The following is a 16,026-nucleotide window of genomic DNA, read 5'->3' as shown; positions in this document are numbered from 1 at the left end:
ATAAAGGTTGAAAAAGGTTATCATTAAGTCTCATCAACATTAATATTTCCACTAAATAAGAGGCAAAAAACAAAATTGTTTGATAGGCTAAAGAAAAAGCCTCTCAGACTCTGAGCCCGACAGCACCAAACTATTTTTTTTAATATTAGACAATTCATTTTATTTCATACAATTATCATGGTAGAAGCCATTTGTTTGTTAAATACTTAATGAAACATATTTATCGTGTTTGATGTTTGTTGTAAATGACGTATATTCACAAAGAACGAGGTAATTAGTCCAAGTTTGTCGTTTATTGAACGTTTAGAAACTACAGCGGCTGTGATGCGCCAAGACAAAKGTAAAACAACCCGAACAGATGATCAACTCTAAACCACTCGCACATTTTTACTCTCCGTCTCTGTCATTTAAGCACACCCTTTGCCATGGCAACCTCCTGCGCTCCACAAGCCCACCAGAGGTTATGTTAAAAACATAACATTCAGTCCGTTACAATATTAGGTTTTCAGGTTTGATATTTATTTTGCGATCATTAATAAGCTCCCTGAACACAGCGGTGGTTGATTAGTCAATTTTAAACTCCTGCTCTGCTCGTTATTTTGATAATGGAACCGAAACCACATAATTGCGCAACACCTTGTTGAAACAATAATCACTGAGATTATTATTGCTATTGGGTCATTAATTTGAACACGTTTTATTTATTTTTTTGTTGTTCTTTAATAAAGTTTCGAACGTTTTAAGCGAGTCAGAGGAGGACGTGCTGCTCTCAGCCTCCTGGCGGCGTTCAGTTTGTCACCTAAAGCCGAGATCGACTCAAAACCTTCTGCGATCGACGTGTTGCACCGCTGCTCTAGCAAAGCACGAACAGTTCAGAAACAATATGAAATGGGAAAAAAGGTATTTATTAACTGATTAAGTCGTGTTTTAGATTGTTCTTGAAAAACTAATCAGTCACGGCTAATTAGTGGGTGCACTCACGGCTACACAGTGAACCCATTGATTTTTTTTTACAGCTGACAGCCGCTCCTCTCTCTTGCAGGTACTGTGTACCCCCGCTAAATCTTTTAGGGGTACGTAGTACCCTGTCGTACCCCCTTACTTTCACCCCTGGTTGTAATCAATGCTGTGTGTCTAACGTGGCACATTTGAAGCTCTGTAAATGTTTGAAGTGCTTGAACTATCTGGCTATCTCCATCAAATGTTTCTGCGATTGTCTGCTTTAAGAGTATAATCAGCTGAAACATATGTGCAAAGCACCTCATACTTGTAATCCCAGTATCATCCGTGGCTTTTATGGTGTTTCTGGCTTTATCCTGTGAGATTAAGTAGACACACTCTTTGATCATTCGCCACATGTTTAGTATCTTCTGAATCATTTGCTAAAGGGAACATTTTAATAGTTCCATTTGGGTCTGTACTGCTTCTAGACACAAACAGCTAAAAATCATATCATTATATTTATGGGCAATAAGCAAATGCTTTTTATTGTCCGGAAAAAGAGCTGTTTCATACACATCCTGATTATTGTGTCAGTCAATCAGGAGATGCTTGCTCCGTAACCAAGCAACCCCAGCCAAGCCTATAGCCAATGACTTAGCCATGCAGGCAGAATTCAACACACTTCATTACTAAAAGAGAAATATGTTTGGTCAGTTGGTTTACCGCTGTACTAACTGTTGGAAAAGACAAGTGTTTAGTTGTTGGCTGCAATAAACAACATATATGCATGCGCAGTCTCCCAGTCATGGAGAAAAGAGCTGTTTTATTTTTAAACTCAGTCCTGGAAGGAATGGGTTGTTTTCGGCAAAACCGAGAAGGCAAAATCTCATTTTCTGAGAGAAAAAACATGATTTGTTTAGCCTATAGACCCATTCTAACTTGTTCAATTAGTAGAACTGTAGACTCGGATAAAAGAAACTGATGTAATGGTTGGATCAATGTTTAACAGTGGTAATTCCCCCAAAAAACACAAAACGTCTTCATCATCAACCTATCAATGATACGTATGTTTTTAGTATTTTAGTAATTTAGTATTTATTTTAGTATTTTACCTCCTGAATACGAGTTTACAAGTGCTTTATTTTACAAGTTTCATTACATCAAAAAGGAACCAACTGGACTGTCGCTTCAATATCTTTATAAAATATTATGTTTCAGTGTTATATAGACTTAATAAATGACCCTTGACTCCATTCAGTTAGAAATGTCAATGAATTTTAGTATCTCAGAAAATTAGATGCAGAGCTACTTGCTAATAGGTCCTAGTAGCTAATAGCTGCATTACATGATCCACTTATTTGCAGATTTGGGAATTGTTTTGTGTTACCTTGTATCTGAAAATGTGTCTTTCTATGGGCCAATAGGTAACTTACTGCCCTCCACATTCCCAAAAGACCCTCCTCTCTTTGCAGCAGGGTGCAAAATACAGAAGCTTCAGTCAAGGAATTGAAGAATGGATTCTGAATGTTTCTTCATTATTAAAGTTCAGCTACTCTTGAAAGTGGAGCTTTTTCTTTGCCATGAATCACAGAGGAAGACGAAACGAAAGGATCTATCTCAGTTTTCCGTCACTGTTTACATATTTCCTGTCGACGCTTGACATTTCCCCCGTTATTTTACTCACTTGTCGATTACTCTGTCACTATGACAAGACAGAAATAGGAGCCAGATTTATGTATGCAGCCCTCCCACAACCTCAGACCAGAAAGGATCCGCCCTACAGAAAAGCCTTTCAGCGCCAAATATGCTTCTTTACGATCTTCTTCTGCTTTAAAGGTTTTTGGCTCTTAGAGATAATAACAACAAAAATTTGCATTAAAAGACAAAACAATCCCTTCAAACTCTAAATATTGTGTTCAATGATAACTTCTTTTACCAAATGAGTTTTGTAGGGTTTAAGAAAACATACCTCATCTGAGATGGGAAAACGTGAAGATTGTGCAACGAGTTTTTTAACTGCATAAGTACACCTGAAATCACGCAACTCCACAGAGTCCACATTGCTCTGAGTTTCACTTGTCCTGCATCATTACAAATGTTTCTGAAGAGTTGTTTACTGCTGTCTACGTTTCATATCGTTGCTATGCTCCCTATGGAGTAAACAGCAACGGGAAAGTTGTTTTCAAATTGCAGAATCTACCCTGTCAGTGACACACTCATCTTTGTGGCTTGGCATTGCTTCATCTCGAAAAAGTTAAAACCAGAGTCACTTTGAAAATAACTCTTTAACAAACGGAAAGCTTGATTTTCTTGGGTGTCTGAAACAGTTTTTGGTGTTATCCAGATGTTCTCATCCGGATTTAGGAGCCAGACTGCGCTGCAAAAAAAATGAAAATAACACAAAGCTAATTTCCAGAAATAAGAAGTTTTCCACATTGAGCTTAGTGTTGGGCGTTTTGTAGCATTATACAATTTTTCTGTAGCAATATAAATGTAAAGATGAGGAAATATAATGCAAACCACATGGCCCCTTAGTGCTTTTGCCTTAGTGAAATAATGTTAAAAGTTTATGCCTGTTCTTTAAATCTAGATTATTTTATCCTTGTGGCTGAAGCTTTAGCTAATCTGAGCCAAGACTAAAGTGGTTTTCTACCATCTTTAACTCCATCCATCCACTTTCTGTAGACCCTTGTCCCTTGTGGGGTCAGGAGGTTTGCTGGTGCCTTTCTCCAGCGAACGTTTTGGGCGAGAGGCAGGGTACACCCTGGACAGGTGGCCAGTCTGTTGCAGCCCCCTTTAACTCATCGTGGACTATCCTGATAAATTCTCCCTTAGAGGCATACTTGGGCATCCTGTGTGTATTCTTTGTGTGTATTCTTTGGCCACACTCTGTCCACCGGCAGCTGATGTAGTCAAGTGAACCGATTGCCTACATTTTCCCCGACATATTTTTTATCATTCCCCACTTGCTAATGGATACTTGCAAGTTTGATGAGCAAGTCCGGTGCCTAGCTCTGTTTCTTCTCCTCCAGGCCAGCCACTGCACACCTGTTAGTTAGAATTGTATTAAACATGAAGGCCAATACTGAAGTGTCACCTGGATGTGAGCTTGGTGCCTGTGAAGAGGCCGAATTCCTGACCAGTAAACCAGTTGGAGGTGAAGACCAGCATGTGTGACGCATAGCGTGAAGGGCGGCAGCCATACTTAGAACATGTGCATTACAAAGGAAAAAAAAGTCCGTCCAAACCAAATACACACCTTGTGTTCCTGCTTCCCTCCATGCCTCATCGTTACACTCACACACCCGCTCACACACAGCTTGAGTAAGTTTTTAATGGAATCATCAAAGGTAGAGTTGAGTCCGAAAAGGCATCTGGATGGTCTGGCTCTTTGAGCTGGGTCGTTAGGAATTTCAGCAAATTACCCTGTGCATATGCGGGAGTGCGAGTGTGTGTGCGTGTGTAGGTGTGTGTGTGTAAGTGTACTAAATAAACGTTAATGCAAGGAAAGTAAGAACTAAGCACAAAGCAAATGTGCAAACTGAATACTGTTTTATCTGAAAAGCTGACAATATTGTCTTAAACAACTGAAACTTGCAGGATTGTTTTTTTTTCTTTCCCCTCCTCTCTGGCATTACACAGTAATCCATGCAGAAACCTTTCAAAACAACAGTTGGGCAACATCACGCTGGCAGATGAACTGTAAATGAAAAATGTGTGAAACGCGGACGACTGTCGCAGCGCTTTTCCTGAAAACATAACTCCTGTCGTGTCAGACCTGCGAGTCTGTTTGGAGAGAAGCTGGCGGATTTGGCGCTCTATCATGTTACAAAGTCAACTGTGCGAGAGAGAGAGGGATCACGGTTTCTCAGGTGGTTTGGGGTTTTTCTCCCCCCTCAATCATATAACCATTAACATCACAAAGAATTTCTTCTGGTTTCCTCTCGGTTGCTCTTAAACGTGTGTGACATAACTCGCTGTGTCGGCTCACAGTACCCAGGTCTTGAAGGAAGGGTACGAAACGTCATTTACCTATCTACAAGATTTTTAGCTTTTTAAATGAAAGGTTTTCATTTACTTTAGATTTAGCTGTCTGCTTGTACGAGAAGCAGTTTTGCCCTCAACTTGGTAAGGACAAAAAAAAAAAGAAAAAAACTTGAACGATAAGCATAAAATTGAGCTCAATAATGCAATGAGAGAAGGTGAAGCAAACTTTTTTCTTCATTCTGATCTTTATTACTGACAAAATTAGGTTGAAATCCCTCTTATGACTGTACCCGAAAACAAATTTAGAACCTCTGAAGTTTTGTTTATAACAATATGTTGGCCATATTGACAATCAGCCAGGGGCCTTTGTTTTCTCAGCTTAGTCAAACCCGCTAAGCCGAGCGGGCTTTGATGTGGCCACTGAGTGCAGGATGACACTGATGTCAACCACATCAGTCTAAACCAATACCTCCGTGTTCCTTAAAGCGCATAATATACAATGGCTTCCACTACGAGCCAAGCATCTTCACGGAGTAATCTGCACTGCCGGGGGATGTTTGTTCTTTCTCTTTGACTTCATAAAGAGCTGGAAACATTCAACTTAACTTCTATAACCCGGTTAAAAGTCTGGGTGGTCTCGGATGCTGCAGCAGCTACAAGGACTATTTTCTTTGTCGTGTTTCTCTCTGATTTCTTTCTTTCATTTATTTTGTTTTTATTTGCCTGACAGAGTATAATATTTTTAACGTCGGTTTTAATCACGTCGGTGGGCTCATTTACCCTCGGATAAAAAAAAAATTAAAAAAAGTGAACCCCTTTATTCTTTTGTGTCTTTTTATGAGGTTTCCTGGATGTAAACAGTCGAGTTGCAACAAAGAAGAGGCATCGTCAATCAGCGACGTTGTTTAAAAAACTAAAGTGTTGCATTTCTTTAACATGAGATTGAGCATGTCACAGCAAAAAAAAAAAAAAAAGACTGACCCATTTGTCCTGCTGATTGCAGCTCTTGACACCAACTGCTTGTCAAGCGACAATATTTCAAAATACTCAGCGAGATCTCTACAAGCATTAGATCCACTCGCAGCTGGTCTCCGTGTCAAGGTCACCGAGTGAACAACTGCTCCGTAATCTTCAAAAAAATCCCCAGAATAAACAGTGGAAACATTTTCACAACCTCCCTTAACCTTTAGGTTCAGTTGGAGTCTCAGTGACCGTGTTTCCAAATGGGGCCATCCAGGGGTCGGCAGGAGGTTTATGTATGTGTGGGTTTTCTGGTGTGTGTGTGTGTGTGGGTGTGTGTGTGTGAGAGAGAGAGAGAGAGAGAGAGAGAGAGAGAGAGAGAGAGAGAGAGAGAGAGAGAGAGAGAGAGCCTGGATTGTCCTCATTATTTAGCAATAATAATGTTGGCTGCCATTTGATTGTTGAAACAATGACTTCATTAATCCATTCTATGAGCTGTAAAACGATCTAAGAAGTTACCATGTCTGTCAAATGAATGTGGATCTTTTGAAGTTATGTAAAAAAGAAAAAGAAAAAAACATCTTAGCAGTCCAGAGAGTGATACTGTACTTTAACAAAAAACAGATTGCCCGTGCAAAGAAGCCTCCTTTGACTTTGTGCCTGAATTAGACATGAAGCACCAGCTTTTAAGATCTTTCACCAGCTGGAAGACAATAGAAATAATTTGTCTTTGACTGAAGCATGAAAATGAAGATCTGGATTTAAAAGCATTTCACCTTGGCAGAAAGCAAGGAGATACTCTGTTATTAATATTAAACATATAACATTTTTGTTTCTGGTAAGATGACAGGCCTCAACTGCGGACATGAGAGTCTAGTAACACATGGCAATATAATTAAAATGTGTCCTTGTCTTGTACCAAAAAGGCAAGCCTATATATGCTAAACATTTCTATTTGTTCCTTCAGAACCTGTACAACTATTTCAAAATGTATTATTGATTAAATTGATTTGACGTCTTGTTGAAAGAGTAAGAATATCAAGATTCTTCAGAGAATTGCACCATATATTCCTCCATAGCCTGAACATATTTATCACTACTACTTGTGTCCTTACACATTTGTATTCTTTTTGAGTCAAAAAACGATGTATTTTATTTATAGTTCAATCAAAATTAAATTAATATTGTTTGTTCATAGATAGATAGATTAAACCCTGACATGGCAGTTTCTTGTTTCATTTTCTCTTCTCGTTCTTCTGAAATGGGATGAAACAATGTCTTATTGATTAGCGTCAACTGGGCTACAATTTTGGGTGGAATTCGTATGGTAGTAAAATTATTTCCAAGAACCTCATTAGTCAGCGTGAGCGTCTATAAAAGAAGCACTTTGCAAAAAAAAGCCATAAACTACGAAAGAAAACAATCGCGTCTTGTCTATATCCCCGCTGAGCCTCTGTGAGTCACTGGGTGAAAAGAAGGGTACACACCGGATGGCGCACTCCATCACCAAATGACTTTACATGCATTTTTCTTCTTCACGAGAACATGCAGTGCCCAAACATCCAAGGCTCTTCTTACTGCAAGAGAACGGTTTATGACATCAACCATCAGTGGGTTAATGCCACAAAACGCACCTGGGATTTGACAGCCAAAGATTATTTCATACTTTTGCCCTGTTATACACAGATATTGGGTTTGGTAGTGACAGCTTGATGGACGTGTCCAAAACTTGTAAATTCAGGAAAGCTTTTGCTATTGTTGTACCTCGGAAATGGTTCTCTTCTTTTACAGTTTAAAACATAAACGACAAATAAAAATGTGAGTGACATCATGAAAGTGAGACACAATGAAATTCCCTAAATTGCATAACATAATTAGCTTAAGTATTTAAAGTTTTCGTTCATTAAAGTGCATTTATCAGAGACAGCTACTGGGTTCATCTATGAAGCCTGATCACAATCTTTTTCTGTCTGAGACTTCCACAAATTGAATAGATGCAATCTAAGCTTTTTGTTGCAGCCTGGAGATTTAACTCGATGGCTTCTGGTTTCTGGTAAAGGGGCTATAAAAGAGCCCTGTGCTTTTTGGTTTCTGACAAGCCACATCAAACAGGAGGAGGGAAAAGGGTTTGAACAGGTGGAGCAGCTTCGCGTGAGCACAGACAGATCTTATTTTGTATGGATCACAGCTCAGAAATGTCAGCTGTGGAGCGGCGAGAGAGAACATTTTGAACCTGATAGATCAGTGTTGTGTTGCGGTGCATGTCTGGCTGAGTAATGGACGGCGTGTATGTACCGAGAGCTACGGAAAGTTTTGGAGTCTGGTTACACGATGATTCCCTATTTTTGACCAAATGAAGGAACATTAAGTGTTTCCAGCATCAGAAAATTGGAAAATGTGGCAAAAAACTATTTAAAGATGACAAGAACAGACGTGGATTTCCAGGGAAAACCTGTGACTGTATGTCTTCCAAAGGTCTTGAATATAAGCCACATGGATCATGCTTTTATGGTATAACAACTGTAACATTTAATAAGAGTACTATCCAAAGAGAACACATATCTGAACAATTTATGTGTTTATTTTTTGCCATTGAGAAGTTTTTGTTGTGGAGCACAGTTCTCAGATTCTTGTATGCTTATTTCAGCAAACTTTCTTTGTCTGTTTAATCGCCATGAAACAAAATTTACGATAAGAGACGAGGGCAGGAAGGGGACATGTGGTACAAAAAAACATCCTTGGCATGTATTTTTCCCACCTCTACCTAATCAGGACAAAATATGACAGGATGTACAAGTTAATATCCATCTCTTTGCTCTTTTGCCAGTAGGTGAACTTCAGAAATGCTCTGAAAATGTAACCTGGGTTGGTCTGCAGCTAATTCTGCAAGTAGGCTCAATTTCCTTCTTGTCCAATTTGCTAATTCTCTCAAAACCCTGATAGTTTTAAGCTCGGTGCAGCGACAGAAAGCCACTGACCACAGTGTAAACCAGTAATTGCTTCACCTCGAAAGCTGATATGGCTTCCTTGACCTCCTGCCAGTCAGGCAGGCAGAAAGCTTCTCTCAGTTCTGTCCGAATGCTTGCCGGTTTGCCTGTGCTCCCATGGTCAGAAAAACAAACATTGCAAATATGTAAAAAAAAAAAAAAAAAGAAAACGTACCTGGCTTACAGCTTGCTTGCAGAGCATGCAACCCATGAGTGTAAAAGCAAATGAAGGGAGGGCAAGAGGCACATCTGAGGTCTCCGCTGGGATATGGATGTGAGGGAGACGCTGGAATAAATAATGTTCATCTGTATTTTGATACAAATACTTTAAGCGGGGTGATACTTTGGAAAAAAAAACAAAAAACATGCTGTTCAGAAAATTAAAAGAACTAAACAAACAAATAAAAGTCAGTGACAAAGCAGCTCCAGTGGAGTTTTAAATCTGTAAACAAAACATGATTCAAATAGATAGTTTGGCGTTTCAGTGTCTGATCTGTTGCTTTACTTTGTATCCTATGATTAACCACAGTAAAGAAATAAATAAAAAAAACGTTTATGAGGTTCTGCCCGATTTACAGTACACTATGTGCCGTACAAAGAAAAAAGTATTTCATCCCTGATGGATTTTGTCTGTTTTAGTTTTTTTTGTGGGGGGAGGGTTAAGGGGTTTTGGCACACTTCATTTTTAGACCATTAAACAAATTTTACTATGATATATAATGTAATCACATCAATGGATCATGTCTGAGCATCTAAAAAAACAGAGGAAATACGTCCCTGGGCAAATACGCTTTTCTGCACGACTGCGCAGTTTAAAACTGTGAGCCTGAACAATTGTCATTTTGCCTGTCAGTTTGTGTTAACTTAAAATTATCTCCTATTTATTGAGTTTGGATATAAAAAAGCCACTGCCCTACAATATCTGACATCAACAAAAGTAAATTTTCTAAGTGCTGCAATTCCATATCAGCGACTCTGCAAACCGGTTTGACGTGTTTGTGTGTGTGTCTGTGTGTGTGTCTTCTTCACCAGGTATTTTGGAGATCAAATCAGTGGATGTGGGAGTGGTGGCCATCAGGGGCCTCAGCAGCAACCACTACCTGGCAATCAAAGAGAGCGGAGATCTGTACGGAGCGGTGAGTTCTGGCTCCGTTTTACTCACGTCACGTCATGTCGTGTTGTGTTTATTTATAAAACACATTTCATACGAAAAATGTAGTAGAAGATTCCTCAAAAATCATCATTTCTGTGAGGCAATAAAGGAGAAGCTGATGTATCCAATTGTGCATCATCTGCTTTAGGACGTGTGTTAGTGTCAAATGATAGAGCAAAGGGTAGTTATATATGAATTAGACAGGATCGATAATAGATGTTTGTGGAACACCACGAGCAACATTTACCTAATTAGCTTCAAACATTAGAGAATCAGATTTTAACAATGTTCAAAATGCTAAACAAAGTCAACTGAAAGCTGCTCTGGAGTCGAGGAGAACAACAATAGAGATTCTGTTGTGATCAAGACAAATTTTTATGTCACTTAAAATTATAACCATGGCTGTTCCTGTGCTGCGGTTGGTTGTAAACTCAGACTAAACTCATGTGAACTTCCTTTTTTTATTGACTTACTTGGAGCGTTTTATTTTTGGCAAGAACGCCTTTGAATTGCTAAACTATAATCTCAAATCAAAACTTTGCAGTATATTAGATGGCTTACTGAAACACTTTGTAAAACAATGGACAAGGCTTTAGCACTGACTGTTCCAGAAAAAAAGGAACCACAGTTTGTCAGCGTCAGCTCTCCTGTCTCTGCTCGCCATTCAGAAAAAGGAAACACAATCCAGCAGGTTTTTCTATTCTGCTTCAGTCCCTTAGGGGAGAAGCCCTTGTTTCATCTGTTTTCTCCCTCTTTCTGCTCTTTTTCTCAATCTCATTCTCTCCCTCTCCTTCTTTTACTTTGAAAGACCCGTTTTCAGCGTGTCTCTCTGGAGCTGCAGCTCAGATGAAATGACATACGATGTAGGGGAAGGAGGGAAAAAAAAAGAAAACAAGAGATTTTGTTGCACGACCTGAAACTGAATTCCCATGACGTCTTCTGCCTGGTGCAACACAAGCCAGCAGTGGCGGTTGACTAGCGAGGGGCCGGCGTTCAATTACACTTGATGGCTTTGCACAGTGACTTCTTTATCCGGTGGTAATCAATTGAAATCATTGTTTCATTATATCACCAGATAAAATGTCAAAAACGGTCACAGTTATGTAGTTTGGTCATGAATTTAGCAGTGGTCGCTGCGCAGCATATTGATTCTATTTTAAAAGCTTTAAAGGGAAAGATTTTATTTTATTTTTTTACTTTTTAGGTCTGATCTTTCCAGTATCTTAAAAGTAAAATGGTGTTGTTACTGTAATTTCATCTAATTGAAGGGCACACATGTACACACACACGCACCCACGCATACACACACACACACACACACACACACACACGCACACAGCTCTTACGCAGAAAGTTGAAAAGCCGCACAGCGTCTGTTAAATATTCTCCTTCTGCTTTGAGAACATTCAGTTTTACTTCTGGAACCAATTTGAACAGCTGTGGCCAGATTCAGATTCAGAGGGAGACAGTGAGCAAGCGTGTGTGTGTGTGTGTGTGTGTGCAGATACATGGAGTGGGGTGGGGGGCAAGAACATTTTTCCTTGTGACTATCAACTGCATCCAGTTAACTGCCTACTTAAGTGAGGCTAGCCTTGAGCACAACGGCAGCTTCCAGTAAACTGACAAACAACGTTCCCTCAGATCTTTTCTCTCCTCGTGTACAAATCATTGCTGCAACGTTAAGACTCAGACATCGTGTCACAATGTTCTGTACCTGCACCATGCCTTGACCTTCGAAATGTCACACTTTACTAGATCCCAAGTCCCATGCCGAGGTTTTACTGCTGGCCTTAAATACACATGGGACTAGTCCTTAAACAATGGCTTACAGTTTGTTGATTTGTGTTGTCAGAAGACGTGAAGGAGGACGATGTCTTTACGGTGCTCTGCAGAGTCAAAAGGAAACGATTAAAAGCTTTTGCAACATGTGAGTTGCGGTCGTTAAAACGGAAAGCAGAATTTGGCAGAATTTGTTACAGTGTGCAAAAACATTATTAAAACGTGAATTGCACCCTCATCTATGGTCATAAGCTTTGGGTCATGACCAAAAGAACGAGATCACGGGTACAAGCGGCCGAAGGGGTTTCCTCCGCAGGGTGGCTGGGCTCTCCCTTAGAGATAGGGTGAGAAGCTCGGTCATCCGGGAGGGACTCAGAGTAGAGCCGCTGCTCCTCCACGTCGAGAGGAGCCAGTTGAGGTGGCTCGGGCATCTGGTAAGGATGCCTCCTGGACGCCTCCCTGGTGAGGTGTTCCAGGCACGTCCCACCGGGAGGAGGCCTCGGGGAAGACCCAGGACACGCTGGAGGGACTATGTCTCTCGGCTGGCCTGGGAACGCCTTGGGATTCCCCTGGAGGAGCTGGAAGAAGTGGCTGGGGAGAGGGAAGTCTGGGCCTCCCTTCTGAAGCTGCTGCCCCCGCGACCCGACCCCGGATAAGCGGAAGAAAATGGATGGATGGATGGATGGATGGAATTGCACCAGACTTGGCTAAAATTAAATCCGCTCCAAATATTAATGACTTACAGATCAGTCATCTTCAGCACAGTAATGGAAGAGTGAGTCCTTCCTAGAACCCCGTACTAACATGTATGCATTTTCCATTATTCATAAGACTGGTGATAATCGTAAATGATGAAGATAGACAGAGTCTTTTAATCACAAAAAAGGCTATAATTGGAATCTCCGTGGGGTGTGTCAAAACAAAACTGTGACTTTGAAAGGAATAATTCAGGCTTTCTGAAGTGAGATTCTGTTATGCCAGTCAGCTAATATCTTACCTATAGACTCTCTTGGCATCTTTATTCAGTATAAATCCAGAGCATTTGGTTGATACTATGAATGGTCAAAGAACAACATTACTATAATCTTAGAGCCAAAATAATAAGAGACATTATAGATTAATGTAAATGTTGCTTGATGAACCTTTAAACTCTTGTCATGTTTGCACTGGTTATTTTCACAAAAATTAATTATTAATTGCACAAAAGATGTAGGTTGTAGCAGGTGCACTACAAACAATCCTCTTGTTATAAAATATGCACAGGATTCAACAATGTAAGGTTTTTATTTTGAAGTTATTTGTGTCTTTTGTATCATTAGGTCAAGAATTTTTTTTTCCTACTTCAATAAATACGGAATGTGCCACTAAAAAAAATTCACTGTAATATTTATTTATTTATTTATTTATTTATTTATTTATTTATTTTTACATCCAAGGGATAAAGCAAAGCTGCAAATGCAAACATACATCAAATTTCCATCACCATATTTGTCTGTAGGTGTATCGTTCTGAAGTGCTGTGTTAGTTTTACACCACATGTAATGAAATATACATCTAACAAAAACTTTTTCGGAAAGTCTTGGTGACCATCAAGATGTTTCCCGGCAAATGTGAGACGGGTCTTTATGTTCTGGGTGGCTTGCCTCTTCTGGGAAGGTTTATCACTGTTTATTGTTTTCTCCGTTTGTGGATAATGGCTCTCACTGTGGTTCCCAAAAGCCTTAGAAATGTATAATTTGATAGATGTCAAAGACACGGGTGGCCATCAATTCTTGAATTTCTTTTGATCGCAGCATGATGTGTAGTGTTTTGTTTCTTATTTAATGTCATCAGACATGTTCTATTCCAGTTATTTCTGGATTCTGAAGGGCAGACAGTAATCAGGTCTGGTGTTGGTGCAGTTTCACCAGAAAAATGTGGCTAACCGCAGGTAATTCATGATTTAACAGTGGATGGCTTTCACACAGGGCTGGATTGACTTGTACGGCTTCAATCCTTTTGTATTTACTCAGATGATCTCTGACATAAATATTTGAATGCCGATTTGAAACATTCACGTGTGATAAAAAGCAAAAACATAAGAAGTCTATGAGGGCATAAATACTTTTTCACTGTTCAAGGAGACTAAAGCATTTTGGTTTATTACCAGACAACAAAGTGAGCCACATTCCATGCATCCCTCCGCCCCCCCAAAGATTACATAATTATGGCTTCTAACAATCGTCTTGTAAAACTGGATTAATCTTCTGCCAGTAGAATGCCTCAGATATGTCTGTGTACGACCACACGTCCTTCTGAGTGAATGCATCACTCGCTCGTCTGGCTCTGCGTCGAGCAAAAGGCCGTTTGGAGCCACTGGCGGCACTTAGAGACGCTGCTCTTTTCAGAGCAAAAAACGCTGCACAAGCATTAAATGTGATCCGTGACACTTTGACACTCAGTGTTTTGCGTGTTTCCCATCCGCAGAGGGAGTTCGGCCCCGACTGTCGACTGATCGAACGCATCGAGGAGAACAGGTACAACACCTACGCTTCTGCCGAGTGGAGGACCAAAAAAAACAAGTGCATGTTTGTTGGACTGAACCCCAGAGGGAAACCGCTGAAGGGAAAGAAAACGCGGCGGAAAAACACAGCGACTCACTTCTTGCCCATGGTGGTGCAGCCACGATGATGGGACGCGTCGGCGAAACTGCAGGACGTCTATTGGACTTTACGGTGGTGGCTACATGGGACAGATCTGAACCTGGTCTGTAAAATGCACTGAGAAAGAAACAAAATGAAATATGTGGAGCGGACTGCTTGTTTGGATAAGGACACTATTTTAAAGAAAAATAAAAGAATATATATCAGCATACAATGTATATATTATTTTCAGTTTTAAGTTATAAAGTACACTGGCACAATGAACACAAACGAAACATCTGTGCCAAAATGTGATTCACATTTGTAGATTTGTGGAGTGCATAGACAAAAAAAAAAAAAGATAAAGGTATCTTTATAAACCTGAAAGGAAGCAGTAAAAGCAGAGAATAGCTTCTTCATGATGGCACCACCACAAATCTTACTATATCATGTCTCTTTCTTCAGATTTATTTATTTTATGTTATATTTAACAGAAACAAAGAATAGAAGGCATACTCTTGTCTTTTTTTCTACCAGTTATGCTTCTCTTTTTAAACTAATAATCATTTAAGTCTGTATAAATAAAAAGAATATATTTGTCTTTAACTTGTCTGTGTTCAATGTTTGGATTTTATTTTATAAAGAAACAAAAAAAAAACCAACTAACCAATGGATTTTAAACGATAATGATATAATTAACTTTTATACTTTTTTCGTACAAAATGATGGGAATACAAACACAGAAGGCACAAGACAATGTTTATTCTGAGAATATTAAAGTGTAATATTGCAAAGATAAAAAGTGTGTGTGCTAACGATTTCACTACTTTCACTGCCTTTTCATACTTGATGAAATATTAATGTTTAATTCCTAACTTTCTCTAAAATATAAGTAGGTATTAATTACATAAGATACTGTAGAAAATTATCTGTAATACTGTAGCAGCATTTTGGTTTGATTAAGTGTCATAACCTCATATCTCATAAGACTTTTCACCCAAGCAGGGATCAGATCTACAGTCAATGAAAATAGGCTGAAATATGAAATATTCAGTCTGAAACCGAGGCATATTAAAAATTATACTTGGGCTTTTAATGATTTCATTGTTCATCAAAAATACAAGTGTGACCTCAAGCCACTTCTACTAGCTTAAATAGCTATATCTGTTTATTTTAGGACGTTACTGTGAAGCTTTATTCAAAACAGACGTTGAAATCAAAAGTACAGTAGACCTCCTGTTTCCTGTTCATCAAACTTATTACTATCATCGTTCTCAGAATCGTTACTTGTCAGGCATATTACTATCCTGTAACAAATAACACCAAGGTCACAACAATACTCATTATTAAAAAGACATAACTTTCTTGTCCTGTGTGTTTTAAAAATGTCCTTCCTGAGACACTCGCACGTCTGCCAGTTTTTGGGAGACGTGGCTCACAGGTTTTTGCGAACAGCGCTTTCAGAGTGATGATAGTAAGCAGGTGAACAGCTTTTTGAAGCAAGACGTGAGTTGGAAACCTGCAAAAGATTAGAGTTTGAAAGAAGCCCAGCAGACGACCTGGCTGATTACTTCAGGGGTTTCCATTTCTCATTGCT

General features: G+C 39.4%; 1 protein-coding gene across 1 annotated transcript in view; it reads left to right on the top strand.

The window, feature by feature from the left end:
• Positions 1-14,960, top strand: part of fgf10a (fibroblast growth factor 10a) — a 23,589-nt gene extending 8,629 nt beyond the window's left edge. Inside the window, exons 2-3 of the mRNA XM_008424055.1 lie at positions 9,909-10,012; positions 14,275-14,960. Coding sequence (XP_008422277.1) covers positions 9,909-10,012; positions 14,275-14,478 — 308 coding nt within the window. The 3' untranslated portion in view covers positions 14,479-14,960. The remainder of the gene's footprint in view (positions 1-9,908; positions 10,013-14,274) is intronic.
• Positions 14,961-16,026: the final 1,066 nt, after the last annotated feature.

This window comes from Poecilia reticulata, linkage group LG12 (genome assembly GCF_000633615.1).
Source record: "Poecilia reticulata strain Guanapo linkage group LG12, Guppy_female_1.0+MT, whole genome shotgun sequence".
NCBI classification, from domain to species: Eukaryota; Metazoa; Chordata; class Actinopteri; order Cyprinodontiformes; family Poeciliidae; genus Poecilia; species Poecilia reticulata.
Note: the sequence above shows the minus strand (reverse complement) of the source record. Positions and strands in the feature narration are given on the sequence as shown.